General features: G+C 36.6%; 2 protein-coding genes across 2 annotated transcripts in view; one reads left to right on the forward strand and one right to left on the reverse strand.

Annotated features, from left to right (window-relative positions):
* The window catches only part of IL1RAPL1 (interleukin 1 receptor accessory protein like 1), a 1,280,256-nt gene that overhangs the window by 568,764 nt on the left and 690,875 nt on the right, over positions 1–20,617 (reverse strand). The gene's annotated exons all lie outside the window — the stretch shown is intronic.
* Positions 276–6,486, forward strand: LOC311615508 (transcription factor SPT20 homolog; the record flags this gene model as incomplete). The annotated part of the gene is made up of 2 exons (XM_084870869.1): positions 276–1,925; positions 6,427–6,486. The coding sequence occupies 2 exons, from the start codon at positions 276–278 to the stop codon at positions 6,484–6,486; spliced, it is 1,710 nt and encodes a 569-aa protein (XP_084726995.1).

Genomic DNA, 20,617 nt, shown 5'->3' on the forward strand with positions numbered 1-20,617 from the left:
CTTCCGGCTGAGATAAAGTCAACCGACGCGAGGCGAGGCCCAGTGCAGAGACCAGAGCCTGTGCAGATAAAGGTATTTTCAGAAACTAGCAATAATGTGGTGTAGTGCTCCCTTGGGGACAGGTATCTTGGTGTCCATATTGACCTTAGATGGGTAGCCCACTGCGCAGTCGTGGCATTTGCAAAACGGTGTATCAATGATAAGATGGATTAGTCACCCTATGTGACAGCGCACTGACACTTTCTCTCCTCTTAGGGCCCCCGATTCGCGTCACAATGCAAAGAGCTTTAGAACAAGCTCTGGACCGTGCGGACCGGGTCATTGAAAGCGCCCAGGAGAGGCCTCCCAAGAGGAAAGCCTCATCTACTGGGGGGAAATCCCTGCAGGAGAAGCTGTACGACATCTACGTGGAGGAGTGCGGGAGGGAGCCCGAGGGCCCGGAGGAGCTGATGCGCAACGTGCACTTGCTGGAGAAGCTGGTCAAGAGGGAGTCCCCACCCTGTTTAGTGGTCAACCTGTACCCTGGAGAGGAGGGCTATTCGCTGATGATCAAGGGAGAAAATGAACTCTATTCAGAGACCGTTAGACTGCCTTATGATGAAAGGGTCTTTCTTGAATACTTGGATGCAGAAGAACTGCCTCCTATTTTGGTGGACGTCCTGGAAAAGTCTCAGGCTAACTTTTTTCAGAGCGGGTGTGTCATCACCGAGGTGCGGGACTATAGACAGTGCACAAACACAGACCACAGTGGTTACCAAAGCAGGCACGTTCTCTTACGCCCAACGATGCAGACGTTAGCTTCTGATGTGCAGTCCATAACCAGCGATGGCCAGATCTGGACCCAGGAAGACAGACTTTCGCTTGAGAGTCAGCTGATCTTAGCTACCGCTGAGCCCTTGTGCCTCGATCCTTCTGTATCAGTAGCCTGCATTGAAAACAAGCTGCTCTATAACAAGCAAAAGATGAATACTCCCCCAATGAAAAGGAATTTCAAGAGGTATTCTACTGCTTCCCTGAATTGGCAGCAGGAGCTGTCTTGTAGATCACCCCCTCCTGAGCTAAGAGCATGGGACTTTCACAAAAAATGGAAAGAAAGGCAAGAAGGTCAGCAGGATGGCCTCAGATTTTCCAAAGCAGGAAGTTGTGTAGATATGTGGAAACAGCAACCCTGTGACTTGGAGGTCCCTTCTGAAGTGGATGTGGACAAATATGCTAAAGAGGAGAGGTCTGTCGCATACGATGATGCACAACCAATAGCCTGGCCAGCCCTGGAGGCACAAGATGATTCTCTATTTGAATGTGGAGCTGGTGAACCATCCCACACAACAAACCCGACCTTCATGCAGTCTCTGAATGATCCATTTATCTCTGGAAAGAGAAATTCACATAAAAAAGCCAGAGTTAGGAGACACATGTCTCAACGCTGCTCCTCCACAGATGACCATTCCAGTAGTTCCAGGCTTGAGTCACAGACTGGTGCTGAGAGAGCAGCCAGTCAGTCCGAGCAATTGGTGCAGAATTGGGTGGCTCAGGAGTCCAGTGGCTCCGCCAGTCTCAGCCAGCTTTGTCCGGGGAGAGCAGCAGAACAGCCTCAGGCCGTGTCGATTCCGTCTGCAGCACTGGGCAAGGAAGGCCAACACACACCTCCAGCCCCCAGTCTTCCCTGCAGCTCAGGAAACAGTTCCTGGGATAACAGTTTCCCTTCACTGCAGGCAATCAGGGTTTGTGAGTTTCCATCTCCTGCCCCTGCTTGGCAGCCACCAAATCTTCCCAAGAAGTCTTCTGTGAAAGGGAACCTAGTTCGCATACTTCCTGCAACCACCGTGTCTACTGCCAGCACATCACCAAAGACCCCGACCAGCAAGGTCAAGGCTCGTCCCAAGGTCACCAAAGTTGTAAGCCCGGCTCATGCAGCCCAGACGGCGGTAAGAGGTTTTACTCCCCTGAAGGGCTCTACTGCTAGGACCAAGACTCCTATAGCAATCAAGCCCAGAATTGTGTGCTCGGGAGACCAGCAGCCAGCACATACACAGCCTGCTTCATCAAAGCCTCCTTCACAAGGCATTAAAATTATTTTTAAAAATACTCCAGCGCTCACACCCATAACTCTATTCCAGTTCCCAGGTTCAGTCATTTTGAACACCCAGCAGCAGCCACAGCAGCAGCCTCAGCAGCAGCCACAGCAGCAGCCACAGCAGCCACAGCAGCAGCCACAGCAATTCTATCAGTTGATTCCACAACATCAGCAACCTCTATCTCATTTTCAACAGTCAGTGGCAAGGAGTTCAAGTCCAAAAGGTTCAACCTGTCAAAGAATTATCTTACCTCCTCCGCAAGTTGGTATTATTAACCCCAATGAAGGAAGTTTTCTGCAGCCCCAGATGGCCACGTCATCTCAGCCTAGCTCTACCCAGACAACACCTGGGCAAAGCCCTCCCCAGCAGGGGGTTCTGTTCCCTGCTGTCATCCAGCAGCTGTCACACTCCCAGCCAGTACAGGTGAGAATCCTGCAGATCCCAGTGACTGTGACAACCACAGAAGACCCAAACAGCTCAGCCACATCCATATCCACAGCCACATCGGCATCCACAGCCACAGCCACAGCCACAGCCACAGCCACAGCCACAGCCACATCCACATCCACAACCACAGCCACAGCCACAGCCACATCTACATTCACATCGTGGCCAGCAAGAAGCTAGCCAGCCAAAAGGTAAAATGAATAGAGGCCCACATAGCAAGTCCAAGTTCTGAATCTTGCATTATTTTTCTCTTTAAAAACATCAAAAGAGCATTGAACCAAAGGGTTTCTTGTTTTTATTATATTTTTATCTTTAATGTCTCAGTATTTTACATTTTTAGGTCTGCAAACTGTACAGGAACACAACCCTATGATTTTTAAGTAAAAACAGGGAAATAATTTAATGGGGAAAGAAAAAGAGTGGGCTATGAATGAAATGAAAAGTCTTAGCTCTGCAATTTACTAATTTTATGACTATTTTATAATGTCTCTTTTTTCCTTGTCTGTAATATGTGAATAGAAATATGCATTTTAAGTTTATTGTCAAGGTTAATGTAAATAATATATACTAAATATTAATTTTTACATTATATTTAAATTAATTTTTAATTATTAAAACAGTAAATATTTGAAATAAACCTAAGTATTTAAGCTGAAAATAAACTATAGTAATAACATTAGTGCAAATAATAGATTTATTACATTACATAAAAGCCAACTTTAGAATGAATGGAAACTATGCCTTGGGAATTTTATTTTTAGTTTGTTCTTTTTAAAAAGCACTAGACTTAAAAATAAAAAAGCACTAGACTTAAAAATAATAAGTAAAGAAATTATTTTTAGATATATGTGAGATATATATATATATATATATATATATATATATATATATTTAGATAGGTCTAGATATATAGACATATTTTAATTTTTCTATTAATAAAAAGTAGCCCTTTAACTCTAAATGCCTGCCCAACATGGTGAATTCTCTGTTTAATAAAACTGGATGCATTAGAAACTTGTAATTCATTCTTCAGTAATTGAGGAATTATTATTTGTCAGACAATATTCTTCAAATGCATTATTCATATTGTGCATATTATTTTACAAACACTTCAGAATATATAAATGCACCTGTTGTCTGCCATTCATCTTGCTCCTCTATTCTGTCTTAATTATTTTGTCCGCATCAGACAGGATAATAATCACAAGAGAGAAAAGGTAAAGGTTTCTTGATTTATAATGGACAAGTGAATGAAAAATTATAAGTTTAAGTAAACTGATGAAACAAATTACAAAAGGGAATTATAGGGGGAAGAATGAGTAATTGGGATATAAAAATATCTTTATATATAACTATTAATTTAAAATGACTTCTGTAGCTTTTAAACAACATATTTTTAGGATAATATTATAAGTTAGGAACTAAAAATCTATACCGAACCTCCCTCCCCCCAAGAGTTTGAGTAAATTGAAATGTAGATAATATTTTAAAGTCCATATGTATAAAAGCCTAAGCAACCAAATTGACCGATTGGCCAGTCACTATGATGCTCACTGACCACCAGGGGGCAGACACTCAATGCAGGAGCTGCCCCCTGGTGGTCAGTATGCTCCCACACCCATCTTTCTGTAGTCCCTCCCCCCTGGCCAGCTGGCCCCAATTGGCCCTGATTGGGATTGGGCAAAACAGCCCTGACCCGCCCTGATTGCTGGCCAGGCCAAGGGACTCCACCCATGCACGAATTTGTGCACCAACCTCTAGTATTTTATAAGCAAATATAAATATTTATTTCTCTTGTCAATATCTTCCTGATGTTCTGGAATTGAAGATTGCTTGAAAAGAATGAGTTATTGAAAGCATTTACAATTATTTTTTGTTAATTAGTTGTTTGTTTGCCTTTATTTTATTGTAATTATATTTGCTATGAGCAGTAAAAATCTTTCACTTAAAGTGTTCAAATGTCAGGATTCATCATCTCTCCAAGCTTATAAGAACCTTTACTATTTGGTGGTAGAATAATTTAAAAAGTTCTAAAAATAATTATCAAGTAACCTTCAATAATTTAAAAAAACAAAAAAAAATCCATCTTCATACTTTTATCATCCCTTCTACTCAAACTTGTGACTTGGAGGAATTCATAGAGAAATGTTCAGAATTTCTTTTATGTTGTTATTCTTAATGGCATGTCCCATTCACATTTAGAGTCAGAAAGCAAATATAAGGAAATCAAATTTTGAGTGAAGTATTTTATATCAAAGATTTAAGTTTGACAATACTACTTCCCTACCTCTACAGCACTCACAAACCCTTAAGCATTTCTGTTTAGCACATAGAACAGGCTAGAAATAATACCAAGAATGCCAGTCACTCATTTGAAAGTTTTTATTCTTTTCCCACAATTTTTAAAAGCACCTCTCCCTTTATTTATTTATTTATTTATTTATTTATTTATTTATTTATTAAAGTATACTTGACATACAGGTGGACAGCATAATGACTCAGCATTTCTATTCCTTATGATGCAATCACTTATTCTTCTTCACCTGCCCCCCCTTCCCCTCCACCAAGCATTCATTTGTTCTCTGTATCTGAGTCTGTTTCTGTTTTGTTTGTTCATTTGCTTTGTTTTCTCAACAGCTGAACCACTATCCAATTTAAGGTAATAAATGATATACTGTACAAAAGTTGGAGATAGAATGGGTTCTGACTCTAGCAAATAGATGTATGGTGCAATATTTTCATCTGTGACATTTCTGACCAAGTCAGGCTATTTTGCTTAATCTTCTTCTCTGCATCTTCATACCCCACAGAATCAAATTCAAACTTTTATCGAAACCGGTCTTTTTTGACCTGGATTTTGGCTGTCACTCCTCCTCATCTAATACATCCCCATTCACATCTATGGCTTTGGTGGCACTTAACTACTGTTGTCCCTGATGTGTCATGTTCTTCCTCAATTTCATGTGTTGGTGAAGACCTGGAACCAGGAACTCCTTTCTGTTCTCAGCTCATCATTTAATACATCATTTAATACATCTCTGGCGTCTATTTTTCATATTATCCTTTGTGACATTTCAAAGTATTTCACAGGGTTATTTGTGGATGAAATATGACAGTAAATATAAAGAAAAATAAGAATTGAAAAAGTTACTAATGTAAATATACATTTTAAAGTTTTTATTTTTTCCAAACATAGATTATATGACTTTGCAAGCATTTATAAGGATTAGTACTTTTACTGGAATGATTAAATTTTGACATTTATATAAAACTGAATATATGTAATGTATATTTATGATCGCTAATGCTCTGTGTTAAATGTCATAACTGTCTCTTGAAAACATGAAAATAATACTAAATGGAAATTATTATTGTAAAAAACTAGATATACAAAAAATAATAATACTTTTTACCAGTATTTGAATATCATTTCTCTTTAGGCAGATAGATAACTTAATAATTATTTTATTATATTTATTTTAATTTAACTAAATATTAGTAAAAATAATGCCTATATGTAAGAAGTAAGAAAATGAAATATGGCTTTTTTTTTTGGTCTTTGTGGATTTAACCAAGAAAATACTCCCAAAGGAATGATTCAGGTATAGGTTATTCTGATGAACTACAACAGAACAGTCTTCTCTTGCAAAATTCCAAGACCAAACTGAGGAACAAGAAGACAAGTCACTAAGATACTTACTTTTTATTTCAAATCATCCTGTTTCTTGTATTTCTTATACATTTTGAATTTGGCGCATATACTAAATCTATGCAAATAAAACAACGTTCTCCTGTCTCTGTTTACCTGTTATTATATCATGTGGTAATAGTCTGACGGAGTTTTATTATTTGCTCTTTTTTTGTTTTTGTTTTCTCTTTTTCTTTTCTTTTTTTTTCTTTTTAGGTCAATCCCTCCATTCTTCCCATCCACACATCCCATTTCTTTGTACAGCTCTCAGCCTGATTTCTACCTATGAGTCTGTCTCTATTTTGCTTGTGGGGGAAGGGTGCTAGGCTTGGGATGATAGGACTTAAAAAGAAACATGGTGGGAAAATGGAGAGTTGTTTAGTGAGTAGAGTTTCAGGTTCCCCAAATGAAAAAGTTAGTGATTCATTGAACAACAATGTGAACATACCTACCATTACCAAAGTGTATACCTAAGAATGGGTTAAGTGGTAAATTTTGTGTTATTATTTTTCACCACAATTAATACTTTAAGCAACAATAATAAGATAGATGTGGCATATAAAACATTTCATTTTCGCCCTAGCTGGTTTGGCTCAGTAAATAGAGCGTCAGCCTGCGGACTGAAGAGTGCCAGGTTTGATTCCGGTCAAGGGCACATGCCAGGGTTGCAGGCTTGATCCCCAGTAGGGGGCGTACAGGAGGCAGCTGATCAATGATTCTCATCATTGATGTTTCTCTCTCTCTCTCTCTCTCTCTCTCTCTCTCTCTCTCTCTCTCTCTTGCCTTCTGAAATCAATAAAAATGTATTCTAAAAATATTTAATTTTCAGGGGCCTTAAGGGTGCCTTTGTCACCCATGTTCTTATGGCAGGGTGGTTCAGAACACAACCCTCTGGAGCCAGACTGTGCCACTTACTCTTTGTGGGACCAGGGATAAGTTACTTAAACTTTCTGTGCCTCAATTTTTTCATCTGCAAAATGGACATATTCTATAGGTCTGTTTTCACATAGTTGTTACACGATTTAGAGAAGATGATGTTTTGTGCTAGCCAGTTTGGCTCAGTGGATAGAGCTTTGGCCTGTGGACCAAAGGGTTCTGGGTTCAATTCTGATCAAGGGCAGATACTTTGATTAAAGGCTCCTCCCAGGTCCAGGCCAGGGCCTGAGCAGCAGGCAACCAATTGATGCATTTCTTTCATATCGATGTTTCTTTCTGTCTTTCCCTTTCCCTAAAAATCAATGGAAAAATATCCTCGGATGAGGATTAACAAAACAAAACAAAATAAAATAAAATAAAATAAAAAAGATAATGTTATTAAGCTTTTTAAACATTCCATAAAATAAATTCTCCAGAATAACTAAAATGAAGGGGTTATTCTCACCAAATTTCAAAGATATTCTTTAGATAATGGAACAATACAGGGCTATCTGGAAAACATGAAAACACTGCGGTGAGCAATAGGGACCACCTGGAAGTGGTGCTAATTCTCCAATGCAAATGAATGAGATCTACATTACTGCTGATATTCAAAATGATGTAGCATCAGTTTTCTGATGCTCTGGACACAACAAGCAAAATGATAGTGTCTAATATAAACCCCAAATCTAACATCCCAACAGGAGACCCCCCTGAGTTGCAAATTAAGTTGCCTCACACACACTGCATTTTACAAAGCCTATTTCAAGCTAGGTGGCTATAGAAGTTTATTTAATAACTGATGATTCCCCAAGGCAAAGAGAGAGAAGGCCAGTGAGCACAGTGCTTCAGAGTAGAAGAGAGCCTGTACTTACCAGTAACTATAAAGTGGTTGTCATACCTTGCATTCATTCATTCATTCATTCACTCATTCAAATATTTATTGAGCATCTATTATAGGATAGATCATGTCAAAGCTCTAAAGACACAGCAATATAAATGAGGCATGATGTCTTTCAAAAGGCTAGTACATAAATACTGACAAAGTAGAGACAACTATAGTGTGGCTTCCAAAACAAATTGTAAGCATGAACTTTTTTTACTTTTTAGACTCTATGGTATTCAATGATAATTTTAAGAAACTTTCCAATTTAGGATTTAAAATGGAAATAACAACAGACCTCCAGATGTAGTGTTGACATAATATCACTTTTTTTTCACTTACTCTCATTTCAGCTTAATAAGCTCTCTTGGCTCTCATCTTTCAATGTTTAATCCAAAGCAATTAAACTGATATGCAAATGCCATTTGCATTGCTTTAAGAGTGACACTTAACATACAATCTCATTATAATAGGCAACTAGAATGTTTGTAGGATGATCAGCTCATTTTTATTTTTAAAATATGTGTTTTCTTGTAAGTATACTTATAAGTAAAATGTACACATACACAGATTTCATTTGATAAATGCCATGTGGATATATTTGTCTTGTATACTGAACACAGTCAATAGCATGTGATATTTCTATTTAAAAGCTTGCTATTCTTTTGCTCAGTCTCTACAGAAATAAATATCTTAGCTGCTGGTGGCAATGCAGACTGGTGCAGCTACTGTGGAGAACAGTATGGCATTTCCTCAAAAAATTAAAAATGGAACTCCCATTTGACCCAGTAAACCCACTTTTAGGAATATACCCCATGAAACTAGAAACACCAATCAAAAAGGATATATGCACCCCTATGTTCATAGCAGCACAATTCACCACAATTAAGATTTGGAAACAGCCTAAATGCCCATCAGCAGATGAGTGGATTAGAAAACTATGGTATATCTACACCATGGAATATATGCTGCTATAAAAAAGAAGGAACTTTTACAGTTTACAGTAGCTTGGATTGACCTGGAGAGCATTATGTTAAGTGAAATAAGCCAGGCAATGAAAGAAAAATATCATATGATCTCACTCATTTATGGAAAACAAAGAACATCATAACCTGTTGAACAAAAAGATAAATATAGAGGCAGTAAAGCATCGAACTGACTGTCAAATTACAACGGGAAGGCTGGGGAGTGTTGGGGAGAGTGGGAAAGAGATCAACTGAAGGACTTGTATGCATGCATATAAGCGCAACCAATGGACACAAACCACTATGGGCGTGGGATGAGGGCATGGGACAAGGGTAGGGGAGGCTTAGGGAAGGTCAATGGGGAAAAATGTACTACTATATGTAATATTTTAAACAATAAAAGAATTAAAAATATTTAAGACAAAGAATAAAGTATAAAAATAAAAAATAAGAAAATAAATTGTTATAAAAATAAATTAAAATGACAAAAGAATTGCAGCCAGTTAGTATAATGGTTTACCTCATACATTTCTTTTTACGTTGATTATAACACTTGAATTTACAAACTAAATTGTTCTGATACCAGGAAGAAAGAAATAATTACTATTTGGGGATTATAGCTTTACTGGTATGCCACAATTAATTTTTGGCTGTAATCATTGGAGCTGTTTTAGCATAATCAAAAAGAAAAATACCTTTTAAACAAAGCATCTGACAAGGCTAAATAAATCACTGGAATAGATTGCTCTTTAGGATTATATAGTATACTTATTTCATTCTTCCTAGAACATTTCACATTTTATACCCATTCCTTGGATTCTTCTCAGGATATTAGATATAAGATCTTTGCATTATTAAGTGCAACTACTGTTGGTTTTCTAAATCCAAGCTCTGCATAATCATTAAAGTTATCAGGATGATGATGATGATGATTATCACATATCTTTCAAAGAAATGTAGCACTATAGAGAAATTAATAGCTTGTGATATAAAAGCACATTTTATCAATGTGCTGGTTGCATTGCCAAGTCTCATCACTTTTTTGAGACTCTTTGATATTGTGTATTAAAAAATGAATAATAGCCTGCCTGGCCAGTGTGGCTCAATGGTTGAGGGTTGACATATGAACCAGGAGATCATGGTTTGATTCCTGGTTAGAGCACATACCTGAGTTGTGGGCTTATCCCCTTGTGGGGCATGCAGGAGGCAGCCAATCAATGATGCTCTCTCATCATTGATATTTCTTTCTATCCCTCTCTCTTCCTCTCTGAAATCCATAGAAACATATTTTTAAATAATGAATAACAATATCTGCCCTAATTCATTGGATGAGGATCACCATTAAAATGTACATGAAAGTAAACATAGGTGAAAGATGTTCATTAAAAAGCTACACCTTACTAATTTTTTTATGAGTTTCACCTATAAAATAGTAATAATAGCCTCTACCTCGTAGGATTTTCTGAGGATTCAATAGGAAAATATATTGAAAACATCATAATGACAGAGAGAGTAGCTCAATAAATGATTGATGTTGGTTGAGTAACTTTAAGCATTTAGAATAACAGAAATTTAGAAATAATTATTTATGTACACTATATATTTGTTCACATATTATAATCCATAATATAATAAAATCTTATACTCCCATTCATTTGTAGTATATTAAACTGTTGCAAGTTAAAAAGTATAGCAGGGGGAAAATCTGACATGAAAATAGTCTGATGAGATTCATCTATTCTCTGATCCTCCCTATTATCTCCAGATGAAAAAATCATAAATTATCAGATGTCTTATATTATTAACTTTCCATTCATTGTTGCTGGGTATTTGGTTTGATGAGTAAATGTACCAAGAATATTCTTTGGAGGTCAAAATATCCTTGTTATATTTCATATCTGATAATTAGTTCTAAGAGAAGATTCTGATCCAGCCTTGATTTATGCGGTCCGTAATTATATGTTCATTAACTGATATTTTAAAACTATGAATATAGGATAGAATTCCACAAGATTAACACCGGCTACTGTACTTCCAGTTCTTTTGTCATTCCTTCATGACTTACCTTCTTTAATCAGCTTACACCCCATAAACCCTTCCTGGCTTCATTTAATTACCTGACAATCTAAATGGTCTGATCAAGCATTTCAAAATGCTCTTTCTAGCCTTCAGTTTTTCACTACATCTTTTTATTTCATCCAATTTTCCAAGTCCTAACTCTTTTTCCAAAGTCATTCATTCATTGTTCAATCACAAAATTAAACCATCCAGAGGTTTTAATTTTCTTTTTTTGTAAAATCCCTATCACATCAACGAAAGTAACTCTTTCAAGGTGCTTGAGGTTGACATAGATTGTCCAAAGGAGAACATGAAGTTGAAATGGGGATTAGAAATAAAGCTGCTAGTAGCAAGAAAGTAAGGTCAGAGAATGAGAATTATGTCCAAGAAATCTGAAATGTTAAATAAAAAAAGCTGGCTGTGAAAACTATATAAGAAAACAGTGGGGAAGTTCTAATTCTAGTAATATAGCAATCTAGGTTATTTGGACCAATTATCCCATTGAAAATAAGTAAAACTACTGGTGGTGTATTTTTTTCTCAAAATAAAATAATTTGCAAGATTCCTAGGTCAAAATCTGAGTAAAATAAGAGTAAGAATTAAATGGTCCACTGAAGACATTATTCTGAGGGCATTTATTGGACCTATTAACCCCAGTCACCATAGCCCAAGTTTACTGGTGGCACAGATCTAGAAGGGTGGGGATAGGGGGCTTGGTCAACACTCCAATTGGAGAGAATCTCAATTCGGTAAAGCTCAGAGCTCCATTCTCAAGAAAAGGATGAAACATAACTAAACTTGACACTCCCAACCCTCACATATCCTTCAGGCAAATTTATAGAACAAATTCATATTACTTAGTCCTGCCAAAAAACACTACCCTGGAACTATTTACTTCATTTAATTTACAGTGATCCCAGAGTGATCATACTTTAGGCCCCCTGCCAAGGCAATTAGAAATCTTTTCTAGAAGAGAACCCCCTAGGCCTCAGAGAATCCCCTAAAATACTATTTTAAGTACAATGATCAACTCATTGAAAAAACAACAACAACTAGGCAAAAAGGAAATAGATGCCTTGGGCAAGAATCATGAAAAAGAGCAGCTCTCTCTCCACTCCCTGTAGCGAAGCTATAGATATCAGAATTACAAACCAGCAATTCTAACACAAAGAAATAGAAGATAAGTATAAAGAACATATGGTTATTTCCATATCTGACTACAATAATTGCCCTAACCAATTTGAAGTAAATATTTCTTAGAACTTAGAGGAAGAAAAATATATAAAATGTAAACCATGAGGAATGTATTTCATAGCACATTAAAAAACAGCTGATGAGCCAAAACCAGTTTGGCTCAGTGGATAGAGTGTCGGCCGGCGGACTGAAAGGTCCCAGGTTTGATTCCGGTCAAGGGCATGTACCTTGGTTGTGAGCACATCCCCAGTGGGGGGTGTGCAAGAGGCAGCTGATCAATGATTCTCTCCCATCAACGTTTCTGACTCTCTATCCCTCTCTCTTCCTCTCTGTGAAAAATCAATAAAAATATATAATAAATAAACAAACAAACAAATAAATAAATAAAATTTAAAAATAAAAAATAAAAAAAAATAAAAAACAGCTGATGAGAAAATAGAAATAAAGGATGCAGTGGTGGGTTGGGCGGCAGTCAATAAAATATGGAAGTGTTCTCTCACCACCTCCCCCGTATACCTCTTTACTCATAGTGAGCCAGGACTAATGGGTATTGGAATACTATTCATGGATCTTGAGGGTCACAGACGATAGTAGGTGAGTATTGATAATAGCACAAATGTAAGAACACCAAGGCCACAGATTTCTAAACCACATCCTTGACCTTTATTACCCTTAAAATGATTTGCTGATGAGTAAATACTGTAAAAAACAAACAAACAAACAAACAAAAATCCTGTAGTGTATCTACATAATGGAATACTACATAGTTGTAAAAGACAACTATCTCTTGTCCTTTACGACAGCAATGGATGGCCATAGAGAGTATTATGCTAAGTGAAATAAGCCAGTCAGAGAAAAAGACAAACCATGTGATCTCACTAATATGTAGAATCTAATGATAAAAATAATCAGATGAACAAAATGAAATCAGAAGCATGGATATATAGAACAGACTCGTGGGAGCCAGATGGTTGAGGGCCTGGGGGTGCTTGAATAGGGAAGGTGAAGGGATTAGTTAAGGAAAATATATACACATCCCATGGACAGGGACAATAGTGTGATGAGGACCAACAGAGGGGAAGGTAGGAGGAGGTGGGAAAACAGTGCTGGGGTAATGGGGGATGTGTGCAATAATGTCAACATTAAAAGAAATGGGAACAAGGTAGAGCAAATAAAATCCACTTTTTGAAATAAAATAAAATGGTTATGATATATGTTAGAAGTTTTTTCTCAAGAATTTAATTCTACACTCCTTTTCAACATAATTATTCAACATAATTGTACTATAATTAGACTTTCAGAGAAAATTAACAACCAAACGTTAATTATGTAACTAACAAGGTACTAAGTGTTTCATGCAAATCGTCTCCTCAACCCTCAACAATATCCTAAACAGAAGTCATTAGTACACAACTTTGAAACTTAAGGAGACAGATTCATAGAGGAGAAATAAATTGTAAATGATATAACAGAATTTGAACTCAGGTCTGTTGATTGAAGAGCTCAAGCACCTAACACCAAAACTTGTATTATTTATATCAATAAATTCAGGTTAAAATAGAGGGTCCATCTCATTTTAGAAAGCATGCTTTACATTTACCATATACCACTCAATTGACGTTTCTCATAAATTCCTTCCCAGACCTTAACAATTTAACTGTCAAACAGGATGTTTACCATGAAGTAATAGGTCTCTATCCTAAATATAAGTTGTTTGCTCTTTGACATTGAGGAAAATGTCTTAAAATTGTATATAAAAGACAATCTGATGCATATACTCAATTGATATCTTAAAAAAAATGATTCAGGTTAGAGCAACAGTCAACTATAAAAAGACAAAATGTAAGATCAATGAAGGAAAGAGGCTCCACTTGGTAACTTAGCTACAAAATCTTAACAGACACCAATGACAGCATGCTGACTATGTGCCAGCTGGAGGATACACACTAATTTTAGCTAAAATTTTTTAAAGTCACCATATTTAGACCAAGGGAGGGCTAGGCTTGTTCTTCTCCATGCTAGTTAGACCAAAAGATGGTGACATAACTGAAAACTATATTATATGAACCACTGTGAGAATCATAGAGGCTTAGCTTATAACAGAATATAGGAGCATAAGGGAAAGAGGTAACAGAGCTAGACATGCGTCCAGGTGTCTATCCACAGGGAGGTCCTAATGATTCCCATAAGGAATTATTAAACTAATTTTTCCATATTCAAACTGATTAAGATTAGACCCCACTCAATAATATTCTCCATGGCCATCCACTCAATTTTTCTTCTGTGTTTTTCTATGAGTTTATTTATATCCAGGAAAACTCTAGCGAATATTACAGACAGAGATACCATAAAGGTATTGCATAGCCTCTGAGCAGCATTTACACTCTGTACATTGCTGGGTGTGTAACCGAAAACAGGGCCATGACAGCTTTCTGAATATATCAGAAGAGCTTTTGTAAGAACGAAGAAGTGCAATTGCTCCAGGGTAGGTCCGAGGATACAGATCTTTGATCAAAAGGAAGGAACTTTGGAGAATTCGGGATGAAGACATTTCTAACTAAATGGTGCCAAAAAGAAAAGCCTGCCTCAGGATGGCATGGACTCAGAGTCCAAAAAATGGCATAGTCAAAAATTTGGCAGCTATGCTGAAAGGGCATATACAAAGAGTTTGCAGGAGAAAACAGCTAACAAAAATCTCTCCTCCCCATCCTAACATTATTTTAGACTAAACTTTCCAAATTTCTTTTTCTTTTTTAAACTCTCTCTGGTATTTCCCACCTCATTTTCATAATTAGTCATCCTCAAAATTCCCCTAAATCCTTTAAAAAAAAAACTTGATTATTGAAAGCATTGCATATGTCCCCTTTTTTCTCCCATTGACTTGTTCTACCTTGCCTCCCACTCCCACCTCAGGCCTTCACCATCCTTTTGTCAGTGTCCATGGGTTATGCATATATGTATACAAGTTCTTTGGTTGTTCTCTTCCCACCCACCCTCCCCTGTCTTCCCTTTGTGATTCAATAATCTGTTCCATGATTCTATGTCTTGGACCTATTTTGTTCATTAGAATACACATATGAGTGAGATCATGTGATACTTATCTTTCTCCAACTGATTTATTTCACTTAGCATAATATCTCCAGGGCCATCCATTCTGTTGCAAATGTTTTCTTTTTTTAAAAGCTGTGTAGTATTCCATAGTGTAAATATAAAACAGTTTTTTTTTAATCCATTCCTCTGCTGATGGGCATTTGGGCTGTTTCTAAATCTTAGCTATTGTAAATTGTACGGCTATGAACATAGGGGTGCATATATTCTGTCTGATTGGTGATTCAGGATTCTTAGGATATATTCCTAGGAGTGAGATTAGTGGGTCAAATGGGAGTTCCCTACTTAATTTTTTTGAGGAAACTCCATACTGTTTTACAGTAGCTACAACACTCTATATTCCCACCAACAGTGTACTAGGATTCCCTTTTCTCCACATCCTCGCCAGCACTTGTCATTTGTTGATGGTAGCCATTCTGACAGGTGTGAGGTGATATTTCATTGTGGTTTTAATTCACATCCTTAGATAATCAGTGACTTTGAGCATTTTGTCATATCTCTCTTGTCCATCTGTATATCCACTTTAGAGAAGTATCTATTTAGGTCCTTTGACCACTTTTTAATTGGATTGTTTGTCTTTTTTTGTAAGTTATATGAGTTCCTTATATATTTTGGAAATTAACCCCTTGTCAGATGAATCATTGGCAATTAAGTTCTCCCATGCTGTGGGCTGTTATTTCATTTCATTGGTGGTTTCCTTTGCTGTGCAGAAGCTTTTTTATTTTGATGCAGTCCCCTTTGTTTATTTTCTCCCTAGTTTCCTTTGACTTAGGAAATGTATTGGTAAACATATTGCTAATAGAGATGTCTGAGATGTTGTTGCCTATGGTTTCTTCTATAAAATTCTTCTAGTGTCTTATATCCATTCAGTTAAAGACCAGAATATATCATCTGTCCAATTTCCCGTTTCTATTCTGATACTACATTATCCTAGTCATTCAAGCAGGAAACTAGTAATTATGGGCCCCTCCTTGTTACCCTCAATCAGTTGCTAAATTATGTGGATTCTGCTTTACACAATGTCTCTCACACCCACCCCCCTCCTTTCCAGTACTTTCCCAATGCCCTACTCAAAACCTTCACTATTTCTCACTTAGGCCATTTGGTAATGATCTGTTAAATATCATCCCTCCCTCTAATATCACCTCCATTATATTTATCTAAAATATGACAGTCAGTCACTTTTTCTCAAAAGTAGGCTGGATGATCAAGGCTATCATTCAAAATTGAAGGGAAAATCAGGAGCTACACAGACAAAAAAAGGCTAAGGGAGTTTATCATTACCAAGCCAGCAATGTAAGAAATGCTAAAGGGATGTTGTAAAAAGGAGAAAAGAAAAAAAGGGGGGGAAGGGAACACAAACACAAAAGGTAAAAATGGCTACAAACAACTACCTCTCAATAATAACTTTAAATGTAAATGGCCTAAATGCTCCCATCTAAAGAAATCGAGTGGCTAAATGGATAAGAAAACATGACCCATATAGATGATGTCTGTAAGAAACCCACCTCAGAACAAGAGACTCATACAGACTGAAAGTGAAGGGATGGAAAAATATCTTTCAGACAAATGGAAATGAAAAAAAAAAAAAAGCTGGTGTAGCAATACTTATGTATATACTTCAGAGTAAAGACCATAACAAAAGATAAGAAAGGCCACTTCAAATACTAAAGGGATCGATAAAAGAGGATATAATTCTGGTAAATATATATGCACCAAATACAGGAGCACCCAAATACATTAAAAACAAAACAAAAACAACAAAAAAACCTTCTGGAAGACATCAAGGGAGATATTAACAGCAATAAGATCACAGTAGGGGATTTTAATATCCCACTGACATCCTCTAGAAAAAAAATCAGTATAGAACAGCAATCCTAAATGACCCAGTAGATAAGATGGACTTAATTGACATCTTCAGAACATTCCACCCCAAAGCTACAGAATATACATTCTCTTCAAGTGCATATGAAACATTTTCAAAAATAGGCCACATATTGGGTCACCGGCAAAATCTTTCCAAATTCAAGAAGATTGAAATCATATCAAGCATCTTCTCTCAGACCACAATGGCATAATATTAGAACTCAACTACAATAAAAACAATTAAAAAATTCAAACACTTGGTGGAAGAAGAAATTAAAAACATCCTGGAAACAAATGACAATGAAAACACAACAATCCAAAACCTCTGGGACACAGTGAAAGCAGTCTTGAGAGGAAAGTTCATAAGTTCATAGCATTACAGGCCTACTTCAAATACACACACACACACACACACACACACACACACACACAATAACAAAACAAACAACAAACAAAAAATAACACAAGAAAAACTGACAATAAATTATTTAACTCTACAACTTAAAGAATTAGAAAGAGAGCACAACAGGAAAAGCCCAGAGTAAGCAGAAGGAAGGAGATAATAAAGATTAGAGCAGAAATAAATGAAATAGAGACCAAAATAAAACAACACAAAAGATCAATGAAACCAAGAGCAGGTTCTTTGAAAGGATAAACAAGACTGATGAACCTCTAGCCAGATTCATCAAGAAGCAAAGAGAGAGGACCCAAATAAACAAAATCAGAAATGAAAGAGGCAAAGTAACAACAGACTTCACAGAAATACAAAATATTGTAAAAAAAAAAAAATACTATGAACAACTCTACTCAAACTGAACAACCTAGAGGAAATGGACATATTCCTAGAAAAATATGACTTTCCAAAACTCAATCACAGAAGAATCAAAAAATCTCAACAGGCTGATAACTAAGCAGGAAATTGAAGGAGTCATCAAAAAGCTTCCAGTAAACAAAAGCCAGGGGCCAGAGGGCTTCACAGGAGAGTTTTACTGAACATTCAAAGAAGAACTAAAACCTATCCTCAGACCATTCCAAAAAATTCAAGAGGTAGGAACACTTTCAAGCTCTCCCTATGAAACCAGCATTACACTAATCACAAAACCAGATAAAGACACTACAAAGAAATATAATTACAGCCAAAACCGGTTTGGCTCAATGGATAGAGCATCTGCTTGGGGACTGAAGGGACCCGGGTTCGATTCTGGTCAAGGGCATGTACCTTGGTTGCGGGCATATCCCCAGGAGGGGGTGTGCAAGAGGCAGCTGATCGATGACTCTCTCTCATCGATGTTTCTAACTCTCTATCTCTCTCCCTTCCTCTCTGTACAAAATCAATAAAATATATTTTTTAAAAAAAGAAACATAATTACAGACCAATATCCTTGATGAACAAAGATGTAAAATCCTCAACAAAATTCTAGCAAATCAGATACAGCATTACATTAGAAATATCATACACCATGACCAAATGGGATTTATTCCAGGGACACAAGCTTGGTACAATACCCACAAATCAATAAATATGATACATCACATAAACAAATTGAGAGACAAAAATCACATATTCATATCAATTTATTCAGAAAAGACATTTGACAAAATGCAACACCCTTTCCTGATAAAAACTCTCAGCAAAGTGGGAATAGAGGGATAATACCTTAACATAATGACAGCCGTATATGACAAACTTACAGCCAATATCATACTCAATGGGCAAAAACTAAAACCATCTCCCCTAATAGCAGGAACAATATAGGGATGCCCACTCTCACCACTCCTATTTGACATAGTACTGGAAGTGCTAGCCATACCAATCAGACAAGAAGAAATAAAAGGCATCCAAATTGGAAAAGTAGAAGTAAAATTGTCAGTATTTGCATATGACATGATATTGTACATAGAAAACCCTAAAGACTCCATAAAAAACTACTAGAACTAATAAATGAATTCGGCAATGTATCAGGATACAAAATTAATCTCCAGAAATCTATGACTTTTTTTATACACCAATAATGAACTCACAGAAGGAGAAACTAAAGAAACAATATCATTTATGATTGCACCAACAAATTAAAATAGCCAGGAATAAATTTAACCAAGGAGGTAAAGGACCTGTACTCAGAAAATTACAGGACTCTGAAAAATGAGATAGAAGATAAAAACAAATGGAAGAATATATGATGTTCATGGATTGGTAGAATCAACATCATTAAATGTCCATACTACCCAAAGCAATCTATAGATTCAATGCACTCACCATTAAAATACCAATGGCATATTTCCAAGACCTAGAACAAATTCTCCAAAAATTAATCTGAAATAAAAAAAGACCCAAAATAACTGCAGCAATCTTGAGATAGAAAAAAACAAAGTTGGAGGGAACAAATACCAGATATCAAGCTATACTATAAATCCACTGTTCTCAAAACTGCCTGGATTTTGTCATATGTCAAGAACATTTGTTCTTCCCACAAGAACAGGCATATATTGTAGAACAATGGAAAAGAACAGAGAACCAGGAGATTGAACCAAGCCATCATGCTCAATTATTTGACATGGTGCTGGGACAATTGGACAGATTCATGAAAAAGAATGAAACTAGGCCACCAACAAAACGCCATACACAAAAAATAAACCCAAAATGGATAAAGGCCTTAAATGTAAGATGGGAAATCATTTAAAAAAATCTTAGAAGAATCCATAGGCAGCAAAATAGCAGACATTTGTCATAGCAATATCTTTGCCAATACAGCTCCTAGGGCAATGGAAGCTAAGGAGAAAATAAACAAATGGGACTATATCAAAATAAAAAAGCTTCTGCACAGCAAAAGAAACCATCAACAAAACAATAAAAAAGCATTGGAGAACACATATTTGTCAATGTTATCTCTGATAAGGATTTAATCTCCAAAATTTATAGGGAATTCATACAACTTAACAAAAGGAAGATAAACAACCCAATCAAAAAATGGGTAACTGATCTAAATAGACACTTTTCGAAAGAAAACAGAAGGAATACTGAGAAACACATGAAAACATGCTCAAAGTCACTTTATCCAAGAGATGAAAATCAAAACGACAATGTGGTAAACATCTCACACCTGTCGGAATGGTTATCATCAACAAATCAACAAACAACAAATGCTGGAGAGGATCCTGAAAAAAGGAACCCTCTTGCACTGCTGGTGGGAATATAGACTGGTACAGCCACTCTGGAAAAACAGTATAGCATTTCCTAAAAAAATTAGAAAAGGAACTTCCATTTGACCCAGTAATCCCACTTCTAGGAATATAGCCCAAGAAAACAGAAACACCAATCAGAAAGGCAACCCTATGTTCATAGCAGCACCATTTACAATAGCTAAGATATGGAAACAGCCTAAGTGCCAATCAGCAGATGAGTGGATTAGAAAACTTT

This window comes from Pipistrellus hanaki, assembly GCF_964339955.1.
Source record: "Pipistrellus hanaki genome assembly, chromosome: X".
Taxonomy (NCBI): Eukaryota; Metazoa; Chordata; class Mammalia; order Chiroptera; family Vespertilionidae; genus Pipistrellus; species Pipistrellus hanaki.